General features: G+C 42.2%; 1 protein-coding gene across 1 annotated transcript; it reads left to right on the top strand.

Annotated features, from left to right (window-relative positions):
* The first annotated feature begins 1779 nt into the window (after positions 1-1779).
* On the top strand, positions 1780-23199 carry htr1d (5-hydroxytryptamine (serotonin) receptor 1D, G protein-coupled). Its single transcript, XM_037125117.1, has 2 exons — positions 1780-2272; positions 20985-23199. Exon 2 carries the CDS (start codon positions 21825-21827, stop codon positions 22977-22979), a length of 1155 nt encoding a protein of 384 aa, XP_036981012.1. The 5' UTR covers positions 1780-2272; positions 20985-21824; the 3' UTR covers positions 22980-23199.
* The last annotated feature ends 261 nt before the right edge of the window (positions 23200-23460 follow it).

The raw sequence follows: 23460 nt of genomic DNA, 5'->3' as shown, positions 1-23460 counted from the left end.
TGATAACTGCTGTTCAACGCATTAATGAGCCGCATTTTCATACTTGTTCTGATGTTTAACAACAGAAGACAGACGTTAAAAAAGAAATGGTGAAATATGGTACGGAATATGGGGTTGGATTAATGGGATTAGATCACAGGGGACCTCTTCAATTATCAGATTAATAGAGACCCATGGGTAATACCAGTACCATGTTTTGTCTTACTTTAAAGTTACAACATTACTATTAATCTTTATTTTTAACACCAAAATGAGCTCTAAATGATGTGGCAAGAAAACAATCTGCAGAGAGACAACACTGTTTGCAAGAGAAAGCCGTTTCTAAAGATGGAGCTCCTTAACTTCAGTGTATCGATTATCTAAATTAATCAATTGTATCTCTTACCTCTTAGTAGCAAGCTGCCAATAATTTGTAGTCATGCTGCATTGCTACATGTTAACATGCATGTTACTGACACGTGAATTTTGGCTGGGAAACTGTATGCTGCACCGACATTACAGCACATATCATGTCAGCACTGCAAAAACACAAGAGTGATGTGTGTGTGTGTGTGTGTGTGTGTGTGTGTGTATGTGCGTGCAAGAGGCTTTAGATAACATGAAATTTTGATGAACTAATGCTCGCAACTGCTCTCAAGCTTGACAACGCTGTGGGTGCATATTTAGACTGAGCATAACACCAACATTATAGTGCAACACTTATTATTCTGCACGATGCTTCTATACAGCGTGATATGTTGTGTTGTGCAATACTGCTCTAGAGTGCAATATGTAGCCAGGTGCAAATGTGGTGTAAAGTCGTTCAGTGTGTACACTTTCATTGGCACCCGTACAAACATGCACTTTAGTATGTAATCATTAATTGTCAATTATGGTTCAAAAACTGCTGAACTGCAGCAACACTAAAGCCACACTGGGCTATACTGTGCTACCTGGTCTGAGAAGTTTCTTTTGATATTTTCATCCTTTTCCCCAGCTGAAATCGTCTGGAACTGCTTTGAATCCCGACGGATCACAGCCGGTCTTGAAAGACCTGGATCTTAAAACCACAATAATTTGACACCAATGTTTATGGGTGCAGTATGTAGTTTTGGGGAAGAGCTTTTAATCAGAAAGTAAAGATCTGCATTGTTTTTTTTCTATGCCTAAAAAAATAAACAAACTCTCTCTTGGTGATTGTGACTGAATCAGCTGAATCAACCCTGCCACCTCTCTAGCTTGAAACAGTGCTTGTTTATTCAGTTACGGAACAAGCTTGTATTATAACTTCATTGATAAGGTAAAGTAAATATCGAAATTCTGAGTTTGAATCTCTTTTGAATTTCCCTTTAGTTAGTGTTTACTACTCAAATGGCTGATTTTGAGTGCAGTGTTCCTTTAAAGTCAGGACTCCCAATCATCCAATTGAAAGATCAAGTCAGGGATCATGAGCAGAAATGTAAATTCAGAGCTCAGATTGCTTCCTTTCAATTATTTCTGTTAATGATTATCACTATTTATGAAATGACTTTGTAAATGGGAGCATCGTAACCTGTCAGGGGCCTCTGTGGGGTCCCCGCACCTGATCCTGAGAGCCAGTGGAGTACAGACTGTCAAAGAAATCCACAGAATTACTTGGAAACACGCGCTGTGTGGTTGCAGTCGATTAGATTCATTCCCAGTGTGTGTGTGTGTGTGCCTGTGTGTGTGCTTTTGTGTGTGTGTGTGTGTGTGTGGCGCACAGGGGAGGCTCTCCCGTGCAGCCAGCGGTCCCATCAAATCTTCAGAGAAACGCAGATTTGGATGCAACTTGTTGACGAGCAGAGGGTGTAACATCAGCACCGGTGTGTCTCTCCGGGAGTTTTAATCGTTGATGGAGACAACCGACATCGTGCTGCGCCTCGATGCATCATAAGGGGATCCGCACTTTTTTTTTTCTTTTTACACACGCTCTGGCGATTTAACTCTGGGGAAAGCCAGTATCAAAGTAACTGTCAAGTCAAGAGAGCAGGATAACATAAATTCCCGTCGCTCAAGTTTGCGGGACAACTGAACTGAACGGCTGTGAATGCTTAACTGTGTTTGTACACAGACAGATGAGGTGTGAAGCAGCCGCACTTGCAGCAGAAACACCTACAGCAGCGGCGCGTCTCTCTCACTGTAACCGCTCCGGGTTCGTGTGTTTGTACTGGACGTGCGTAAACGAAGGACACCGCTGCCGGGATTCCCTGAATGCGTCTCTGCTCCGCTTTTATCGATGCGGAGAAAGCTGCTAAATGAAGAATAAAACCTGGTAAGTTTAACGATCCTTTTTCTTTCTTTCTGTTTTAAATAAGCACGCCACCGGTCCGTGTTTGTCGCCATTACGCACGGATCTGAGAGCGCAGACCAGCTGATGTTAGTTTCGTCGATTCAGCTGTGAAGTGTTATCTTTATACGTGAGAAAAGATCTGAATTTACATCAGAGACAAAACCATCATGAGATCAAACATCTCCTGAAATAATCCCATAGACAAGAGATGCAACAGAGCATGATAAGGTCACTTGTTCCTACCGCTGGCACCGTGTAAGCCCCGGCAGGATTATTTCAGTATCAGGAGAAAAAGATGTCACAAAGTTGCCTGTGATAAGGTCACTATAAGCAGATGAGCAACACAGGCACAATACATGAGTCCCTATGGGGGGAAATACCAGCTTTACATGGGCAAAACCAGCATGTCCAGCTGGATAAATGATGCATAAAGCCTCAGCTGGAGTAAACAGCTGGATGGTGCTGGTTTCAGAGAAGGGACTCATTGAAGTTCTTCAAGGTCATTAATTGCAGGTTGTTTTTTTTTTTTTTTTAAATAAAAGTTTATGCACCCACCCTTTAGGTGTTTCTGTGAATCCTTGATCTTGCAGAGTCATTTTTATAGAGATTAAAAAGATCACAGGGACTCTCTTATGACTTGTTATAGAAATTTGGAGCTCTGTCAGCAGCAGAAACCTCCTCTGATGGCAGGGAAGGAGTACTGAATGTAAAAAAAAAAAAGCGCTTTTAAATTCACCATGAGGCTTTGAAGTGACCCGTACGATACAGAGTGTGATGTATGCCAGCAGTTTTAGAGAGAAGGCGCTCGCTGAAAGATGTCCAACCGAGCGCGGTTGTGGCACATGCAGCTGAATTCATTAAACGGATGTAGGGCGGGAGAGAGGTGGATGGTGGTGATATCGGTTATAGGTCAACACACAGTGCATATATTATTTATTGGAGAGATTATAAAGTGTTTGTGGCGTGATCATTCGACTCCTTGCTTAATGAGGCACTTCTAATTGGCTGTTTGTGGACAAGAGCTGCATAAAATTCACCCTAATCTTTCCACCTCTGATCATCTTCACTCTGAAGAAAAAAGGAGATACTTGAACACAAGAGACGCTTCCTTTGCCGTCGCTGGTGCTGATGAGAGGCGTGCAGCTGCAGCATTAAGACCATTTCAAGTTGGGGGGAAAAAAAAGAAAACAGATATCCTGTGTGCTCTGAAGCTTTTCAGAAAGCCACCTCATGCTCTCTTTGCAGAGGGCGCGTTGCATTTTCTGCTGTAAGTAGCTGACTGATGTGAGAGGTGCTCAGCAGAAATGAAAGAGAATCACCCTCATGGTGCTCTGATGAATGGTATTTTTCAGCGCACAATGTCGCCCCGTTTCCTTGGGATTTCCTCTCTCGCCTCTCTCACACTCAGAGAGCTGAATCGACAGCCCATTAAACCGACACAGACCCCCTATTCTCATCATGCCGTCACCCCTCGCTACTTAATAATGACTCTAAGTTAAAAAAAGAGAGAAAAATTGAAGCGATAATCTCCCGTTACGATACTGTTGAATGTGTGATTTTGCTTAAACAATGATAGAGGAGTTTTGCTCCCCTCGTCCGGGGCGACCAACTCGTCCCCCTCACACATCCGGAGTTGTATTTTTTCCCCACCTACTGAGAATCGAGCTGAAACTGAAATCTATCGGACATTTGCTTCTCTGGGCTGCACATTTTACAGTCAACTGTCAGGTACAATTGTTGCTGAGAGTCATGGGTGTGTAAGATGAGGGTAAATATAGGGAGAATAAACATCCTGGACAATATCTTCACTTTGGAACGGACCTGAACAGACAGGCTACACGAATTCATACTGACACCTTCGGTCGTATTTATCAAAGGACTGAAGCCGGGGAGCATGTCGCGCTACGTTATTTCGTGGTAGATAACATAAAAACTTCCTGTCTCACAGAAGTTAGTCTTGCTCTCTCTCATTGTGGTTTGCACACAAGACTGATCAGCGACTGGGGGCTCGCATGTCACAAGATCCCAAAAGCGAGATGTGATGTGATGCGGCCCAAACAGTCCAAGTTGTAGAGGAACGAGGGGAATTCTCTGCCGTCATTGGCTGTAGCTCTTCTCCTGGCGCCCCAGCCCATCCGCTCACTCAGACAGATATTTAGCCTGCTAGATATCCAGGAAAATCAGGGCAAAAATCCTGTTAAGTGAACTCAGCTTTAGCAACCAAACATGGTCATGCTAGAGCGGTCAGTTTTTCCCTTACCGCGCTCACTCTACGCTGCTATAAAAGAACAATGCTGCGTCTTTATTTTCACGTCTTGTGTAAGGATCAACGTCTATGAGGAGGCTGAGTTTCTGTCGGAGTGCGTGTTGACAGGGTTCTTGTGTTAGAATGAGACATCTTGGAACATCAGAGCAGGAGCCAGAGAGAGCGTTTTCACCTCGTCACCTCATCTCATGGAGTGAGCCTGCAAGCGAGCTAGCCACAGGTTGCAAAATCCAGCTAGCGACAGTTGTCATTTCAAAATTAAAACCACGGGCTCGATATGGGAGACCTGCTTTTCTCCACAGCTTTCCGAGATAATGGACCGACCGTCTATCTGCCACCACTGATTTAGTTTCAGTGGTGAATTATAAAACCATTACAGGTGAGACACGTGCAGTGGCTTTCATTCTTTACAGCAACTCCATCATTATTCACCGCAGGCACCATATATGTGAACAGCGCTCACTCTAATGTAGTGCATGTTTGCTTCAGCCTGTCACTGCATGGCACATAATTCACTTGCAGGAATGGGTCCAAAACGAGAGAACAAGAAGCAGACGTCTGCAGCCGAGTTACAGCTTCATTCCACATTTTGAGCACTTTCCACTTCTCGGTGTAAACCTTGTACATCAAGACTGGCCTTTCTTCAGGATCTGCTTCCAGACATAACATAATAAACACGTGTGGTAATTTAACACAGTGTCATCATTACATTGTTTGTCCTGTAGACTGTTTACAGTACTATGCGGCACCTGAGTTTGGCTGAGTAGCGGCCTCACAGCTGAGCAGATGGTGGAGCAGCATCTGTGGAGAAGACGTTATCATTCAGCTGTAACACACCTGCCTGACTACACATCTTTGTTGCGTGTCTTTGAGATATCCGAGGCTATAATCATGCGCTGGAAATGTAAATATTAGAGTAATGACCAGGATATACTGCAAGTGCAATGAGGAGGATGAAATGAGCACTGACACTGTACTCATTAATTGGCCCAACTGCTGACATGAGAGGGAGCTAACTACTGTCAGACACACCAGACTGCCTGAACTCAGTGGGAAGTGTAACAGCAGGTCTCAGTGTTTCAGTCTCAATTTAGCAGTGATAATAAACAAGACAACTTGGCAAACTGTAGACAGCGTCCTCCAATGAAAGCAAGACAAAGTAAACAAGGCAAGATAAAGTAGGCATGGGAAAGGTTCGGGAAGCCGTGGCATCAAAGGCTGAAACTGAACAGTCATGGAGAAATGATCAGTGCATTATGCCAATCATCAGCGGCATCCACAACAGGAGCCGTCACGCTATCCAGCTACAGGCAATAAAAACACCAACAGTGAGGCCCAACACAGAAAAACGGACACTGACGTCAGGCTATGGACTGACTAACAGAAGATTGAGTGAAAGATCTATGAAATATGAGGCTAAATAAGTGGATACATGGTATGAAATAGAGGGGTTAAACAACAAAATATATTAACCTGCTTTGAAATACAATAGGATACAATCCACACTTGAAAATAATGAGGAGGAGGTTAGAAATACAGTTGAAAAGGCCAAAATATTTGATCACCACCAGAGAGTAAGACAGGTAACCACATGATAACATGATAACAATGAAAATGTATGCTATCCTGTAAGCATATAAAATGTGAATAGTACTGGTCCAAGCACAGAACCTTGAGGAACCCCATGACTTACTTTGATGTGCATGCCTTGATTGATTGTTAACTTGTTGCACTTAGCTTGACCTGACTTTATATGCACCAGCATCATCACTTCAACTCAGGAAATAGTGAAGAAATCCTTACAAAGAGCAGGACACTGTGGCTGAATGGGTTAAGTACAGGATTATCAGTCAGAGCACTGGGCTTTGTGTCCTGTTTGTAATGTATATTGTAATTTACTTGTATGCACATATGCAGCACATGTAGCCTTTTGGTTTGAAGGTAAGATACTTGGTTAGGCAACTGAAATACTTTGTTAGGTGTAGGGACTCATTGATTTGGGTTCAAGTAGACCCGTTCACAGCAAGTGTTTGAAAGGATAACTTCCTCCCAAGTACATATTTTTCCTACGGGTCACAAAGCTGTGACATTAGAAAAATGTGATTACATCAAACAATAATTAATGATGTTCCAGGAACAATGCCACCATGATGATATCAGATTGTGCAAATACATTAGGCTTGTGAAAGGTTATGTGTTCAGGCCAAAGTTTTATTAATACACTGTCGGAAAATTGTTTTTTTCCGAAAGGCTTAATCCGACATCTTTAAACTGCTTGTTTTGTCTGACACACTGTCCAAAACTCAATGCTATAGGCTGGAGTTAGCTTGACGATCACCAGATGGACACATTTTACCCAACATTATCAATGGCTGTAATCATGAACACATTCCTTTAGTTTTTTGCATTTGCCAGCTCCAAGAATCCAGCGCTTGTTTCATGTTGACTTTAATGTGTTTTGTTAAAGTTTTCCATTCGGTTCAACCAAGTTCAACCTGGGCAGTCTCTGTTTCATGGAATGCCTCACTTCTCTCATCAAATCCTCTTCTCACTGTTTATACTGCTGAGTTTTCTCTTTACACTGGAATTACAGCAATCCACAAAATTGAGACTGTATCAATGGTAATCCCTTGGGATTTACAGGCATGATTATTCTCAGCGGATTGGACTGCATGTGAGAAAATAACATCCCTCCAGGCTCTCTCTCCTCCTCTCTTCATCATCTTCTTCCACACCATTGTTTCAGCGTAGGGGTCGGTCCACTTTATTGTCCCGTGTCAGGACAATATTAATCATGCTTTGTTTGTATTCCTGATGATTTTAACCTCAGAGTTATTTGCGTTTCGGTCTTCCTTGATCGTATTTTTGCTGCATTCTTCAATTTCAATTTTCCTTTGCTCTCCATCTCTGCCCAATCTACAATCTGCCCATGTAATTAGAGCTGAATCCTGACATTGGGCCCTCCAGAGGAAAGTCGTAATTATAGATCATGACAATGTGCCACTTACCATGGAAATGACTACAGGGGTCATATCAGAATCCATACCAGCCCGTACTCATGGCAGAGGCTCGGCCACTCAGGCCATTAGTGGTCAGTGTTTCAAGATTGACTACTTGTTGAAAGATGTCTGTTTCCATTACTTGAAGCCAGTAGCTGAGAGACCATTGACTGAAAGCCTGTCTGGAGAAATGATGGAGAAGTGGAAAGTATGATAACGCTGTACAGAAAAATACAGTGATTGTACTGCGGCACTTAACTGGACTGGCACAATTTCACTGTTTTTAACAAACAACTTATTGTGGAAAAACGAAAACTGATATTTTTTGTACCAAGCTTTTATTTCTGTTGTAATTTGGGGCACTTTACTACAGAGTCTATGTGGATTTACTCGCTTTTGGAGCAGCCTCATGTGGCCATTAGAGGAAATATGCAGTTTGGCTTCATTTGTTTTAGGCCTTGAGGTGGGAAAAAAGACAAAGCCAGGAGGTGGAAAATAACCAATGATAAATGAGGATATGTGATGATATGTACTACAAGATAAAACAAAACCAAAATCCCAAAACATGACAATAGTTTTATCATGTAACTCTGACTTCAACTACTATACCTCTGTTGTAAAATCACACATTGAACATTAACTATTTAACCTTTAAAGAGGGACATAGAGGCCAACTCATATTCTAGAATGTAGGACATCCTATATGTCACTTTCACCACAGGACGGGCAGCCTCGAAGGCCCTTTATCACATTTTGTTGCAGAGTGGGCCACAGTAAAGGCCACCTTGTCATGTTCTTCTTCCTTAGAGGCATCCAAGTGTGCACATTTCTGTTCAACCATTGGGCAGTTCACCAGCGATACTTTATTTTGCAATTTCAGGTGTTTCAATGATAAAACATCAAGTAAATGCAATTAGTCTGCCATGTAAGCCAGTTAGTGCGCTGATAAAAGTGCTGAGAGGTTTCCCCAGGTCATTAGTTTGTGCACCTGGGTTTTAAGATTTAGGCTGAAAGGTTCTTATAAAGTCTTGAACCGGAGCTGGTTTTCTAAGTTTTGTTGGGAGTATGGTCATGTCTCAAGCAAAGCTGAAAGCAGCCCTCTGTCACTTTGTTAAACTAGTCCATTGTGTTAATTGGCAGCTCCTCCCTGTCAGAAAACTTGTTTTAGATTCTGTTCAGCACTTCCTCCGGACTCAGAGTCAAGATGTCAAAACTCCTGTTCATTTTACTTACAAATGCGCTTCCACGTGATTTCTCAGGAGGTCTGCAATGCTGTATGGATCCATCCTGCCTAATTGACAATAAAATCAATACAAGCTACATCTGTGCAATACTCACCAAGCTGCCTTTACTGCTTATTTGCAGAAATATTCAAAAAAGAACAAGAAAAATACAAGAAAAATGGTGTTTTGAATAAATCAGAATAAGAAATGTCCTTTTTCTTATAATTCTAATGTCAGAAGTATATTTGTACAGCATGTTTCAAAGACTTTTCAAAGACATTTGTAATACTAATACATAAAGACAAGGTCAATGAATGCAATTTTTAGTTTAGTTTAGAGCTTTATGCGGAACGCACCATTAAAAGTAAGTAATTACCTCCTGATGTCAGTAAATGTTGGCTTATTGTTTCATCCTTTTTATAATGCCCCGTGTTTAAATTGAACGGCTGGAGTTATAACCATCATATATTCAGCATACAGAAACACAGACGTGTATGTACTTGGCACCATCCATACAGTGGGTTGCTGAGATTGTGCACAAGATCTCATCAACCCACATGTGAGCTCTCGCTCGCCGAGATCACTCTGCACTGGATCGCACTCTGCTGTGTCTCTCATCGCTGCAGCTCGTGCTGCTCACAACAAGCGCAGCGCTGCGGGGCTCAATACTCGGTCCAGTCTCAGCGCACATGCAAACCCCTCAGCCATGTGAATCTTAATGTTTCATTTCAGTGACATGTTCATCCTGTCGAAGCCCTGCCTCTGTGTGACCAAGTCTGACTTCTGTGTTCAGGGAAGCATTTTTATTTCATTTTTTTTTTTTTTCAAAGACAACCCAGTCACCAAATCAAAATGCTGCCATTGTACTTATTTGTCTGATTCATATCAAGTCAACATTCCTACAATAAGTAACATACTATGTACAGATAAATGTCTATGAATTGAGTTTTGGATGCGTTCACTTCCTTTTTCAAATGGTAATTTGAGCCACCTTCGAGATGTTTTTCAGACGTCTTTGCTTTTTTCATGTGATGTTGGAACACATTCAAACCAAGCTTATGGTGAAAAAAAGCAGGCATAAAAACCAAAACACGTGTTTTTTTTTCCTGTCTAAATCTTGCTATTGGGTTGCAAAACTGTACAAATAAACTCCCTGATTGTAAATCATAAACTCATAGATAAGTTCCTCTTTGACCCGCCCAACTGTACAGATTAATAAAGCATTAATTGTTTACATCAAACTACAAATAATAGTAACAAACACACACAGAGTGAGAGAAGGAGTATTGGTATGTTTCTGGGTCTTAAAATATAATAAAGCACTGATGGAACCATGAGCTCCTAAACAGGTTCATCCAGATAACCATAGAGGTCAGGGATCGGAATATCCTGTTTAATATACAAACATCTCAACAAACTTTGTTTATATATCGTTTTCCATTTAATGACACATGCACACGCATACGCAATTTCAAGTGGCCCCTCGAACCCTCATATATTCCATATGTCTTACATATGTACAGTTTGTTATTTTTGTGCCGTGTGTTATCTTTTTTATTTATTCCACATGCCTACATTCTTTGTATCACTTCTCTCTGTCAATCTGGGAAAAAAAAGGGTTCCTCTAATAGGCTCTCATGTTGACCTCTCCAGCGCTCTCAAAACAAACATCCGCTGGCGTCTCCTGGATGGATCGCTGTTTCCCAGCCCTCTGTTGTATCGTGGCCCCTTCACTTTTATGACTCATACGCACACTCAAACATTAGAGATAAAGATAAAAGCCCTCGTGTTTGTTATCGTCCGGTCATATTTCAAATTCCAACAGCAGAGCTTCTTCGCTACACACTCGTCTAAATCAGATGTAGTGATATTGTTGGTAAAATGACCATCATGACATCCAGACTCACCAGTATAGTATGGTTTATTATTGTTATTATTATTATTATTTTACTGTTTGGCCAATGGATGTTTTTTGTTTGTTTGTTTCTATCAATGTGTATAAGAACTGCCAGAACTGCCAGAACTGCCAGAACTGCCAGAACTGATTCCCTTAATTTGAAAGAACAGCGGGAGAGAGAAAGAGGGACAGACGGATACCGCAATTGCGAAACAGGCTTATTTTATGTAATGCAATTTATATGTAAATATGTGTAATTATGTGGCTCAGCAGTGACGCACAATTTTACACTTGAGTCTGTAAACAAACAGTAATAACAGCAGTCATATCTTCAGGGTTAGACATAGGTGAACGCATGTTCAGTAGAGCCTGTAATTGTTAATGTGATCTACTGTAAAAAAAAAGGGGGGGGGGGGCAGGGGGTATTACATGTATTCTTTGACCATATGAACTCTAATACAAGCCAGCTATGGTAGTAGTGCAGAGATTATATCTGATTTAGTGGATGTTGGTCATACAAAACCCAATTTTTACAATAAGTGGCCAACAGGGCTGACATTTATTCCAGTACAGTCATTAAATGTAAAATTCTTTATGGCTTGAGTTGTCAATGCCGGGCTCAACAGTATGCACGTGCTCAATGGAAAAGCAGAAAATTGAATGCAATTTGAAAGACACGGTGAATGCACATTTTGTGGGTCAGTGTGGGTTAATATGGCACAGGCCCAATAATGGACAAACTGTCTCCTGTAGAAGAGGCTGGTTTACACACCTCACGCAGGAACAATAAATAATACAAAACCTTATACCAAAATATCTGATATAATCAAGTTAATATCTATAGGATTTAGGCTTTGTATTGTTGGGATGTCTATTGCTCAGGACAGTACCCACACCTGCCATTGTAGAGATGTCAGCCTGTTGTTGTGCATGATGTATGAACATTTTTACCTGATGAAACTCAAAGTGGGATCAAAACATTGTTTCATGTTTCACTTATCTGCAAAGTGGTTAGTAGCATAATATCAGGCCTTAACCTTTGGAGTTTATTGAATCTTTAATCATCTGAAGTTTGAAGAGTTCAAATGTGCAAATGTTCCGTGTTGCTTAATAAGATGTTGTACAGCTTGTGCACAATATCTCGTCCTGCTGTGAGGTTCGTGCCAAGAACATAAAACGTCTGTGCTTCTGTGTACCATAATTATGATGGTTATAACTCCAGTCAGCGAAGGCTCGAAGTTTATACATTGCAAATCATTATGAGTGGAGTGTTAAGAGATGGGGTTGACATCACAACGACTCACCAGACACAGTAGATCACACAGGGCTGTTCTAGAGTCTGTCTCGGTCACTTTACATCACAGAGGTCCCCGCAGCGCTGCCTGTTCTCACCAATCTGTCCTCCGTGTCTTCATACAAAAATGCTTTGCTGGCAGCTGAGCGGCAACCCTATACGACTGCTTTTCAAGCGGATCTCAGTGGTGGCAGAAGTTTTATGTTTGTAATTATGACAAACAAGGTCGTAACAAACAACATTAAGTGATTCATTTGAAGCAATGTATTTCTAGAAAATGCCCCTGATGTCAACGTTTTAATGGATGATTACCTCCGGTCCTGTAAACAGGATTAATATGGGGGAGCTCGAGCGCTCTTGAGTTGAATTCATGGTGTGAAATTATAGCCTGAAACAGCCGTATCTGCGACAAATTTGCAATGCAGTGCAGATCCATTATATAAACTGAGAGTGACTAGCACTTTTTAAAAATGCAGGTCAGTGACAAAAAATGTAAAATCATTAAAAACTATAGAGTAATTCATTCCAGGAAGATTACAAAAGATCTGAGGACGTTTTTGTGCAAAGCTTTACTTTGTACACATGAGGTAGACTGCCGTTTGGCAGCTGAAGTAACAATTACAGCTTCCAATAAAACGGTTAACGCAGACATATTATGCTCATTTTCAGGTTCATAATTTTAATTCAGGTTTCTGCTAGAATAGCTTAACATGCTTGAGTGCTCCAAAACACACACCTGTTGTCTTATTCTGCCCAGTGCTGCAGCGCTGTATTCCCCCTCCGTCTGAAAAGCTCTGTTTTATCACCTGTCTCATTAAGGCCCCCTCAAATACCCAGTCTTCTCTGATTGGTCCGCTCACACACGCCTGACCCAGCACTGCTATCAATAAAAGAGCAGCTGTTCCAAATCGATTCTCACATAGCGAACTAGCTGACCAGTTTCAAGAGCCATGTTTTCTGTGGGAGAGAGAAAACATGTCTTCTTCCTCCAGCTTCTGCTGGACATTGAAGGAAAGCATAACAGGTCTCCTTTAATTGAATGGTATATATAAGGTTATTTATAGGTTTAAGCTTGGATACATGGTTAAATGGTTTATTATACACACAAGAACAAGAATAGCTCACTGAGACAGGACTTGACGGAGCTTGTTGGAGGCGACGCAGTGCCTATGAGTAACAGTGTCTGTGAAGAGACATGGGGGGGTGGGGGAGACATTTTCCAGACGTTAATGTGTTTGCAAGGAATTTGGTTTGTAAAAGGTGGGGTATAATTTTATTCGTGCCCCAACAGTGGGTGGAAATTTAATTATTTTGTGTGGAAAATGGCAGAAGTTTTATTGCAGCGGAGCAATTTCCTACGTTTTGCGAAAACAAACAAACAAACAAAAAAAAACTGTGAAAATTGATGGCTGGTTAAATCTGTGTCAACTCCTGTGATCCTGCATAAGGTCACGACTCGCACAGTGCCGTTAAATGTATCACTTGTTTTGTTGGTACAGATTTTGCACCAACAATGTGTTGATCGTAAGCTCTTTTATCATCAGCACAGATTTAAAGCAGAACCTGATTTGTCATGTCTGTTTCTCTCTCTGTCTCCACCTAACACACACACACACACACACACACACACACACACACACACACACACACACACACACACACACACACACACACACACACACACACACTTGCACACAGTGACAGATAATCTCTGCGTCAGCTCATCCCAGGCCCACTCTCGATGAAGGGCCTCTCAGGTGTCCCAGATTTGTACCCTTTGGCCCTGTTCCATTTTCTAAGGGTCGTATATATACTATCTATATCTATATCTATATCTATATCTATATCTCTCTATGTATATTTATATAAAGTGAGGCGTGTAGTACTGTGGAGTGCTGTAAAAACCTTGGTGGGATGGTTGCCCTTGCAGCAGGAGGCTTCAGTGCTGCATTTGAAACAATCTAAATTGGGGGATGTTCATTAACAAAATCGTTCCAAGGGGCTAAATTGTCCTGTTTTCAACAATCTGTGCCATTCCTATCGGCTTACAGAGGAGCTGAGATTATCCCTCCCAGCCTCTGTAATGAGTCCTGAGGTTTGTACCCAATGGTCTGAGCAGACCAATGTCACTGTGTCTCTAGTTACCTCCTTCGCAGCCTCTCTGCAACTCATTTAGTTGCACAGGAATCAGTCACCATAAATCAACACAAACCTGTGAAGACTCTTTGGTGTCCTCCAGTGCCAGATCCTGTGAGGATTAATTGGTATTTTATGTCCATGCTTACATTTGTGTGTGTGTGTGGGTGGATGATTGGATGGCGGTGTGGATGGCGCATGTGTGCGCGATCGCACATGTGCATACCGGTGCACAAGTGCAGCCCACGCAGTTTTAGAAAAGCACCTATTCTCCATGCTCCGAGGCTCCTGCAAACAATAGAGAGAAGATAAAACCCTGAGAAATGATGTGCTTTATTTTGGCTATTTTCTGAATCGAAGCGCGACACGCTAGCATGTTTGAGCTCACACATGCCAGCCATTCATGAAATGTGTTCCCATTATTCCAGCATAGCTTACTGGTAATTCGGTTGTTGATTTTATGGACTCCATCGTTTCACTCCATGTAACTGTGCACCGGGACGCGCTGTATGGACTTTAACCTTGTGCTTTGACAGATGTCAGTTCTGAAGTCATCTTAACTGTTCAAACATTCCTACTGATCTATATTTTATGGTTTCATTTTCCCACACATCAGACAGCCCAGCTATCTATAATTCAGCGTTCGCATGGTGCTAAGCAAACTACAAAATGTATTCTGCTTACTAAATCGAATAACAGCATCCAGGACTAAATATGGAATACTCTGGTGAGCAAAGGGAACCAAAGAATTTGGCAATGAGACGGTCAGCAGGGACTAAAAATGATTTATACATGGCAAGATGGAAAAAAAATGTCAAATGTATGTGTTTGAATCAAGAACGTGATTGGTGGCTTTTCCCCCTCCAAATTATGGAAAGTGCAGTATAAAGACCTCCCTGTCCATAACGTCTGCCAACTAAAAAATTGTGTGCCTGGCAGTGATGTTGCTGTGCTCAACTGAAAAGATCTAATAATTTTAATGAAAACATTTTTAAAAGACTGTTGAACAAACCAGTTGATTAAACCATGATTATTTGAAGACAAGGGCACAGGGCATACATTCCAAAACACAAAGAAAAAAAATGTTTTTCTGATAATGCCGTATTTGTATCTTCACAACCGAGTACAGTGCTTATGTGCTTGATATCTGCTGTAGCATCTTTCTCAAGGGATATAAACTGTTCATTTTGAAAGAGAATTAATATTTCCTCAACCTGACAAACAAAGTACATTTTTTAGATTATTGTCCGCAGGCATTTCTTTCAACATTAACAACTAAGGTAGGCCAGCCTGTGCACTGCCTGAGAGGCGAATTCCAGGGTAATACAATTTGCAATGCACTGACACTGAGCTGATGGAGCTTATTTTGAATTATTTATGTTTTTCTAGTCATGGGATATTTTTTATAAAGGTGTTGACATTGACTTTGTAGCTTTAAAGCTGGCGTTTAACTTTTTTAAATTATTCATCTATTGGAATCTACTCAAAATCAATTGGATTGAACATTTTGGAATGTATTTAAAGCAGAAACAGACAGCATTTCAACCCCCCCCCCCCAGGCTTTCCCCTTGGTATTACTGTTGGCAGTGTTAGCAACATGGCTACTGCTAATGGCCTGGCTACTGCCAAAAGCAAGAAAAAAAAAAAAAAGTTTGACCCAGAAACCCAGATCTCGGTGCTACGAAGAGGCAGAGTGAAACGCTCGCAAAAGCAGTCTACCACTGGCGGACTCACTGTAGACAATTGAAAAATGAATTATCAAAACTGACCTGCATCCCTCGTCCTTTTCAAAACCTGTCGCCTACATCACCCACAATGCAACTTTGCCGCTGAGTGACATCACTGGATGCAGTTTTTTAGATTACATGGAGCTGTGTATTGCCTTTCTACCATATAGAAACTGTAAATATAAATAGAGATTTACATTTTTCTTCAACCAGAAGAAAGTGTATTGTCTGCAGGCGGCATGTCTGTAGCCTGGGAGGAGAAACCCAGGGAAATAAAAAACGCAATACAGTAACACTACTAACTTGTCGTTATGCTTATTGCCACGAGCATGCAGTGACTCAAAAGAGCATATCATTGCCTGTGTCAGCTCAGATCCTCTCTCATCTGGACTGTGGTGGCAGGACAATAAAAGAAAGCTGAGATCAGTCCGGTGATCAATGATCTCCCCCAGTGGAAGCGATCATTTCAAGCTGAATTGCTCACAAAATGCCCTCACAACATGAGTCCTTGTAAAGCAGCAGCTCAACAGATACCCATCACAAATCCCCAAACTCCCTCTGCATTGATGCGACTCCCTCCCCACGCACAGACAGACACACTGTACATCCCCTGCTCACCTACCGTTTAGCGCACACTTGAGCAAACACAGGACATTAGCTGACAGCGGAGGTAGCGATACCTCCTCTGAGCTAAATCAATTAGCCCATCTCCTGTGGGGCCATGCGGCATTTGCAGACCTGCCAGGTTCAGAGGGTACTGCTGTTTCATCCAGGCCAACAAACAGCCTGCCGCACGCGCCGCAGCATCTGCTTGGATTCGGCCCAGGACCGAGAGGAATGAATCGGATTTGTACTGAATGGAGTGTGATGTAATGGGTGCAATTGGGCAGGGCGGCGGTACTGTCCAGAGCGTTGGTTCTGCTCGTCCTTGGATCCACACAAACAAAAACATTTCTATTGTTTTGTGTATGCTTTTATTGGGATCTCTACTGTGCAAACTTAGGTTCATCCGTCCCTCATTTTAAGGATGATGAATGCACGTCTCGCCTCATTGGTCTGAGCCATGCCTCGCTGTATTAGATCTTCAATTTCAAATCCAGATGTAGAAGCCAATATATTTCACACAAACAATATACAGTCCAATTTAGGCAGGGCCTGTTCTAGATTGAAAATCTTTTCCTCTCATTCATTCATTATGAACCTCATTACCTCATTGTGCTGTAAGCCAGACCCTCGGGAGATAAGCCTCGTCCTCGACTTGTTTGATGTGTAAACAGATAAGCTATCCAGTCATCTATCAAACGTGCTACTGTACATGAGTGTGTGTTGAGAAATGATATGCACCAGGGACATGTTGTGACAGCTTTCGACAGAGACGAAGGAAGGGATAAGCTGATTCCGTCCACTGCAGTCGTCTTACTTCGCTCACTGTGCTGTGCGCTCAGTGTTACAACACCAGGACTGAGCACTGCGCTCATCAATCTCCTCTCCACTGATGCAATGAAGTATGACTGCGCTGGGTAATGCTTCAGCCATCAACAGTTGCAGCTATCTCTAATATGTCTGCACGCGATATGCTCATTTTGGAGTCTAGAGTATGTGCGAAACAAAAGCATGCATATAACCAGAGAAAGGTTTTTAAGGGGCACTGTACAGATTTCACGCATGGAGTTCAGTTTATTCATGACAAGGGATGCTTCACAGCCCATGAAGGCAGTTGCAAGAAGTCTTGTGTTGTTCTGGAGAGAGTATAAACCTGGCCATGTCACTGTGATGTCATCAAGGTTGTCTACAGTTTTGCCGGAGGCTTCAAAGCGTGCTTTACAAACTGTAAGTCTTTTTGCGGCAGGTTGAGCTTAGCCACCCCTGAGATGGACTCACCTTCTCCCCCCCAAACAAGTCTGTGTTGCAATACTCAACTCAGGTGTTTGCAGGACACCTGAGAGAAAGACGTCTGTTAAAGTCCCTTTGTGTTCAGCTCACAGTCATTTTGTGGCTTGCAACTGAATCTCTGTGGATTGAAGTTTAGTTTCTCTCTTTAGATAGGAATGGCCCATAGATTAAACAAGTTCAAGTTCATAAGTGTTACTGGTGTTTTGGTATTTTGGATGGATCCTCAGACTATGAATCAATTATAATCCTTTACAATTTAAATAAAAAAAAGGTAATCTACTCTTCCTCTGTTTCAACATGTAGAGCTCAAGGGAAGGTGTCTCGATCCTTGACAACCTCCTTTGCTATGAAGGAAACTTAATATACTAACCATCACTATAATGCTCAAGAGCCGTCCTCGTCTTATTAAAATTCATAGAAGCTGAACAGCAGCTCAGAAGAGCTCAGGTAGACCATAATGTGTGTGTTTCAGTCTGTGTGGATGTTAATCACATGATTGCCTCAGTGAGTACTATCAGCACTCAGTGCCCTTTTCTTATGTACGGTCTTATTTGGAGGGCAGCCAGTAGTTGGCTCCCCTCACGTCCATTTGAATGTCACGCTGCAGGAAAAAGCAGAGGCAAAACATATGCTTTTACTTTTATCTATGCACAGACTCACAGGGCAACTAATTGTTCTTAGATTCATGAAAATTTTACATTTCAAAGGTCCCATATTATGCTCATTTTAAGGTTCACACCATCATTTTGGGTATCTACTTGAAAATGTTTTCATGCTTTAATGTTCGAAAAACTCTATTTTATTTCTCATATTGTCCATTGCTGCAGCACCTCTATTCATCTTCTGTCTGAACGCTCTGTTTAAGTGTCTGTCTCTAAGCCCAGTCTGCTGTGATTCGGCAGTTCTCACAGACCTGAGCAGGCAACGCCCACCATGTTTCCCAACCAATCCAGCTCGTGTTTTTACAACCACAGCCATGCTGGGGCCGTGACTTGGAGCGGTGACTGTATCAGTATGACATCGCAACCTCTTCAGCCATGAAAGCTTGTTTAAAGGCACAATAGTTCTCGTAAGGAGTTATGTTTGTGATTTTTTTTAGCCTGTAATTTACACCTTTAAATTACACTCTGCCATCGCAGTTTGAGTTTAGCTTGTTATTAGTCATGGGTGATGTGAATATTACAGGACAGACAAAACTAATTCTTACTTGCATTTGATTTCAAGTATTTTCAAATGAACTTTTTGAAATATTTCTGCAATTCCTCCAAGCACTAGGGGGCATAGTTTCAGAATAATGGTGCTTCCTAATAAAAAAAAAGATATGTAAGTCTCACTTTCTACAACATGGGTCCATTTAGACAAGTTGTAACTTTTCAAGTAGTCTTCATCCAATATTACTGAGGACACACATTGATTTAATTTAAAAAAAAAAAAAATGTGTTCTTTGCTTTTACTAAATTACTTAGATCACCGAATGGAAGATGTTTTTCCATCAAAGAAGGAAAATTAGGTTTTCCTCCAGTGATTCAAATCGTCACCACTGAGAGCGAACATTGCTAATAAAAAACACAGATTGCTCTGGACCGATCAATGCTGACTTTGGTTCATAAAAAATGTTCACGCTCACTTCAAAGTCTTTAAATAAATGTGCTAAAGACACAAGGGTGTTTTCATCTTTTTGATATTCCTTTTTTTTTTTCACAGCCAGAGCACAGTAATCCCCCTCAACATCCCAGCTGCCAGTCAACACTTCAGCGTGGTTCACTTCAGAACTTGCAGAGTCGTATCGGGAACAAACATGCATTCGGATATCAGCCTCGACAATGTGCCGGCAGAAGGGTGTGCTAACTGTAAAAAAGGCAAATATTTGTAATTACTTTGGCAAACGCTGTTGTTTGTTTGTTGGCAGCTTTGTTCCTTAATATTCCAACATCACTTCACAGCCCATCGATGCGTGAAATACAAAACGGTCCCAAGAAAATAATTAACAACTATAAAAACCTCATCCGATGACTGGAACTTGTACATTTCTCCCCCTAATCCGGTCCTTTTTTAAATGTGCAGAATCCATCTCTTGTAAACACTCGGAAACACATCTAGAAACACACTTTAATTTACCATTTTCTCACAGTGTCCATTAAGGTATACCATGTTTGCTCCGTGGGTTGTGATGTAGTGACAGTGGTCTCAGCAGTCACAACCAATGGGTCCATTTAAGTGTCACCTAAGCATGTTTCCCTATTCCCTCTGAATTATAAGTGGTCAGTATGCACGCCGCTGCCCTTAAATAATAAATGAAAGCAAACTTAATCTATAGAAGAAAAGCTGTGGGGGGTAGGGGATTGCTTTCTCTGGTGATAAACCATCATCTGAACTACTCACCGCCACTGGGTGATATAATTTCCACATTTCGCTTCCTATCTCTTTCACTGTACTTGAAAACAACTCAGCTCGCCATCCTTGGATAATTTCATGTTTGTCTTCGCTGGAGGCTAAATGGTCAGTTTCTCTGTGTACCGCTGCGCTTCAGTTTCTGAGCACCACAGCTTTAACAGTATTGCAAAGCAAGTAGAGTTGATACAAGATGAAAAGTCTGTCTTTGGCCTTGGAAGAGAGAGAAAAAAGCTTTTACTGTTCATGCGATTTGTTGTTATTACTTGTTTTCTGTCTTACTTTATCATCATGATTACTTAACGTACAGTCATTAATATAATTTTTTTCTATAAGTGTTTGTAGGAATGCTGAAAGCTTGTTTAATTTTTAATAGATCTTGCCCCAGTTGGACATTTGTGCTATAGTAATATATTTGCAAAAACACAGAGCTGCTGGTAGACAGCTCTAAAGGGCTTCTATGGCAAATAATGTTCATTTGCATCACAATGATCTAGGAAAAAACATTATTATTATTCACTTTTTCATGTAAAGCATCTATACACATTTCATACAGAAGTACAGCGGCGCTGTTGTGATGAGTTTCAGAGCAAACTATGGTGAAGTGTTTTCTATGTACCACGCCTGGAGATTTCAGTGTCAGTTCTGCAACAAATGTAATAAATCAACACTGTAACTGGAGGTGTGTGGGTGTTTAGTCTGTGTGTATCAAACCACACAGTAATATGTAACTAATGTGTTTAACTTGTCATGTTTGTTTGTGTGTGTGCACACAGTGTGTGTGTGTGTGTGTGTGTGTGTGTGTGTGTGGTGGGGGGGTGGACGATGGTAAATTATAGTAAAACTAACTCTCATTTGTCTCACCTAGGATGAAGATGCTGCAGAGGAAGCTTCGTGAAAGTCTGACAAAACCTTCGTAGCTATATGGACACAGCGACTGACAGGGGAGAGGAGAAGCTTGTTCGATTAAGAAAAGCTTTGCCTATCGCAGCATTTTCGGGCAAACTTCTATGTAGCTCGCTCAATGTATGGATTTCGAACAATTCTATCCCGGATGACTAGGACTTCTCCTTGTTCGGCTTCGCTGTGGATCATATAACTGTAATTTTCTGGCTTTCCAATACCATCAAAAGACCCGAGGCACAGCCAAGTTTCGGCGGCAACCTCAATTTAGGAGACTTCACGCGGACTTGAGAACAGATAAGAGAGACAACAAGCGGACCTTTGTATCTGTCGTCATCTTCTTCCTACATGCAGCTCCCCGCTTTGCTTTATTGAAAAGGAGGAGCCCATTAAAGCATTTGATAGATAGGAAGGCTCGGTCTGAAGGTGTTGTTGCTGGCTGGCTGGCTGCCGGTTGGAGATGAGATAAGAGCACTGGGCAGAGAGAAAAAGAAGTGCCTGTCTGACAGGAGCTGAATACGAATTAGGATTCTTCTCTCCTGCAGCTACACCAGTGAGGTGAATCAATATAGGGGAAGCGAAATGGACAAATTAGTCGGCTTCAATTACGGGCACATTGGTCGTGAGCTGAAATAATGGAAGTAGATATTTGCTAAGGGGTGATATGAAATCGCATCCCAAAACCAGGGATGGGAAAATAAAGGACAAGCTTCTGTGTTTTTTTAGAGCAGAGCCACCTGAACTGATCCATGTACAGTTGTAGATAACAGTGAGGAGGCTGGTCTGAACCTTGGAGAAAAAGAAGATGGAGCTGGATAACAGCTCGTTGGACTATTTTACCAGCAACTTCACGGAGATTCCTGACACCACCACGACGCCGCCATGGAGCGAGGCCACCCTGCTCGGCTTCCAGATCTCCCTGTCTGTGCTGTTAGCTCTCGTCACGCTGGCCACCGTGCTTTCGAACGCCTTCGTCATTGCCACCATCTTTCTGACCAGGAAGCTCCACACGCCCGCCAACTTCCTGATCGGATCCCTTGCCGTCACAGACCTGCTGGTGTCTATTCTGGTCATGCCCATCAGCATCCTCTACACCGTCAGTAAGACGTGGTCGCTGGGGCAGATTGTTTGCGACATCTGGCTGTCGTCTGATATCACCTTCTGCACGGCCTCCATCTTGCACCTGTGCGTGATCGCGCTGGACCGCTACTGGGCCATCACGGACGCACTGGAGTACTCGAAGCGACGCACCATGCGCCGGGCCGCGGTCATGGTCGGGGTGGTGTGGGTGATCTCCATATCGATTTCCATGCCCCCACTCTTCTGGCGACAGGCCAAAGCCCACGAGGAGCTGACAGAGTGCATGGTGAACACGGATCAGATCTCTTACACCCTATACTCCACCTTCGGCGCCTTCTACGTCCCCACAGTGCTTCTCATCATCCTCTACGGACGGATCTATGTTGCCGCCCGCTCCAGAATCTTCAAGACGCCATCGGCCTCGGGGAAGCGTTTCACCACGGCGCAGCTCATCCAGACCTCGGCAGGCTCTTCGCTCTGTTCTCTCAATTCCGCCTCCATCCAGGAAGCACACCTACACTCTGGCACCGCGGGAGGTGGAGGAGGAGGGGGAGGATCGCCTCTGTTCATGAACAGTGTGAAAGTGAAGCTGGCAGACAGCGTGCTGGAGAGGAAACGTCTGTGTGCTGCCCGGGAGAGGAAAGCAACCAAGACACTGGGCATCATCCTGGGCGCATTCATCGTCTGTTGGCTCCCGTTCTTTGTCGGCACACTGGTCATGGCCATATGTAAGGAGTGCTGGTTCGATCCAGTGCTTTTTGATATATTTACCTGGCTGGGATACCTGAACTCCCTCATCAATCCGGTCATCTATACGGCATTCAACGACGAGTTCAAACAGGCGTTCCAAAAACTGATGAAATTCAGACGATGCTTCTGAAAAAAAAAAAAAAAAGTGGATTAAAACTGACAAAGACAAAGAAAAACAAGAGTATAATGATAATAACGAGAGTACTGTAGATTTAAATGTTCCGTCTTGTAAACACACGCTATTTGTGATAATATTCCTGTTTTTTTACCATCAAACAGCTCCGTGCCATTTAGATTCCCACAGCATATCCTTCATATAGACTTATGCTTGCATGCTAAAAAAAAAAAAACTAAAAACAAAAGGAGAAAATCTTCTGACAAGAATCGTGGAACTCATCTTTAAAAAATGTAAAGAAAAGAGGACGTGAAGACTATTCCGTGGATGGCAGGGACACAAAGAAAGGAAAAATGGATTATAATGACTGTGCGGAACGAGCAAACTCAGAGAGACTGGATTGAATCCAACGGAAATGAAAAGCCATGAAAATATATGTTGTCTTAATCTGTGTCATACTGTATCTGCTGCTCACGTATAATGTTTCTGTGGTACA

This window comes from Acanthopagrus latus, chromosome 16, assembly GCF_904848185.1.
Source record: "Acanthopagrus latus isolate v.2019 chromosome 16, fAcaLat1.1, whole genome shotgun sequence".
Lineage (NCBI taxonomy): Eukaryota > Metazoa > Chordata > Actinopteri > Spariformes > Sparidae > Acanthopagrus > Acanthopagrus latus.
Note: the sequence above shows the minus strand (reverse complement) of the source record. Positions and strands in the feature narration are given on the sequence as shown.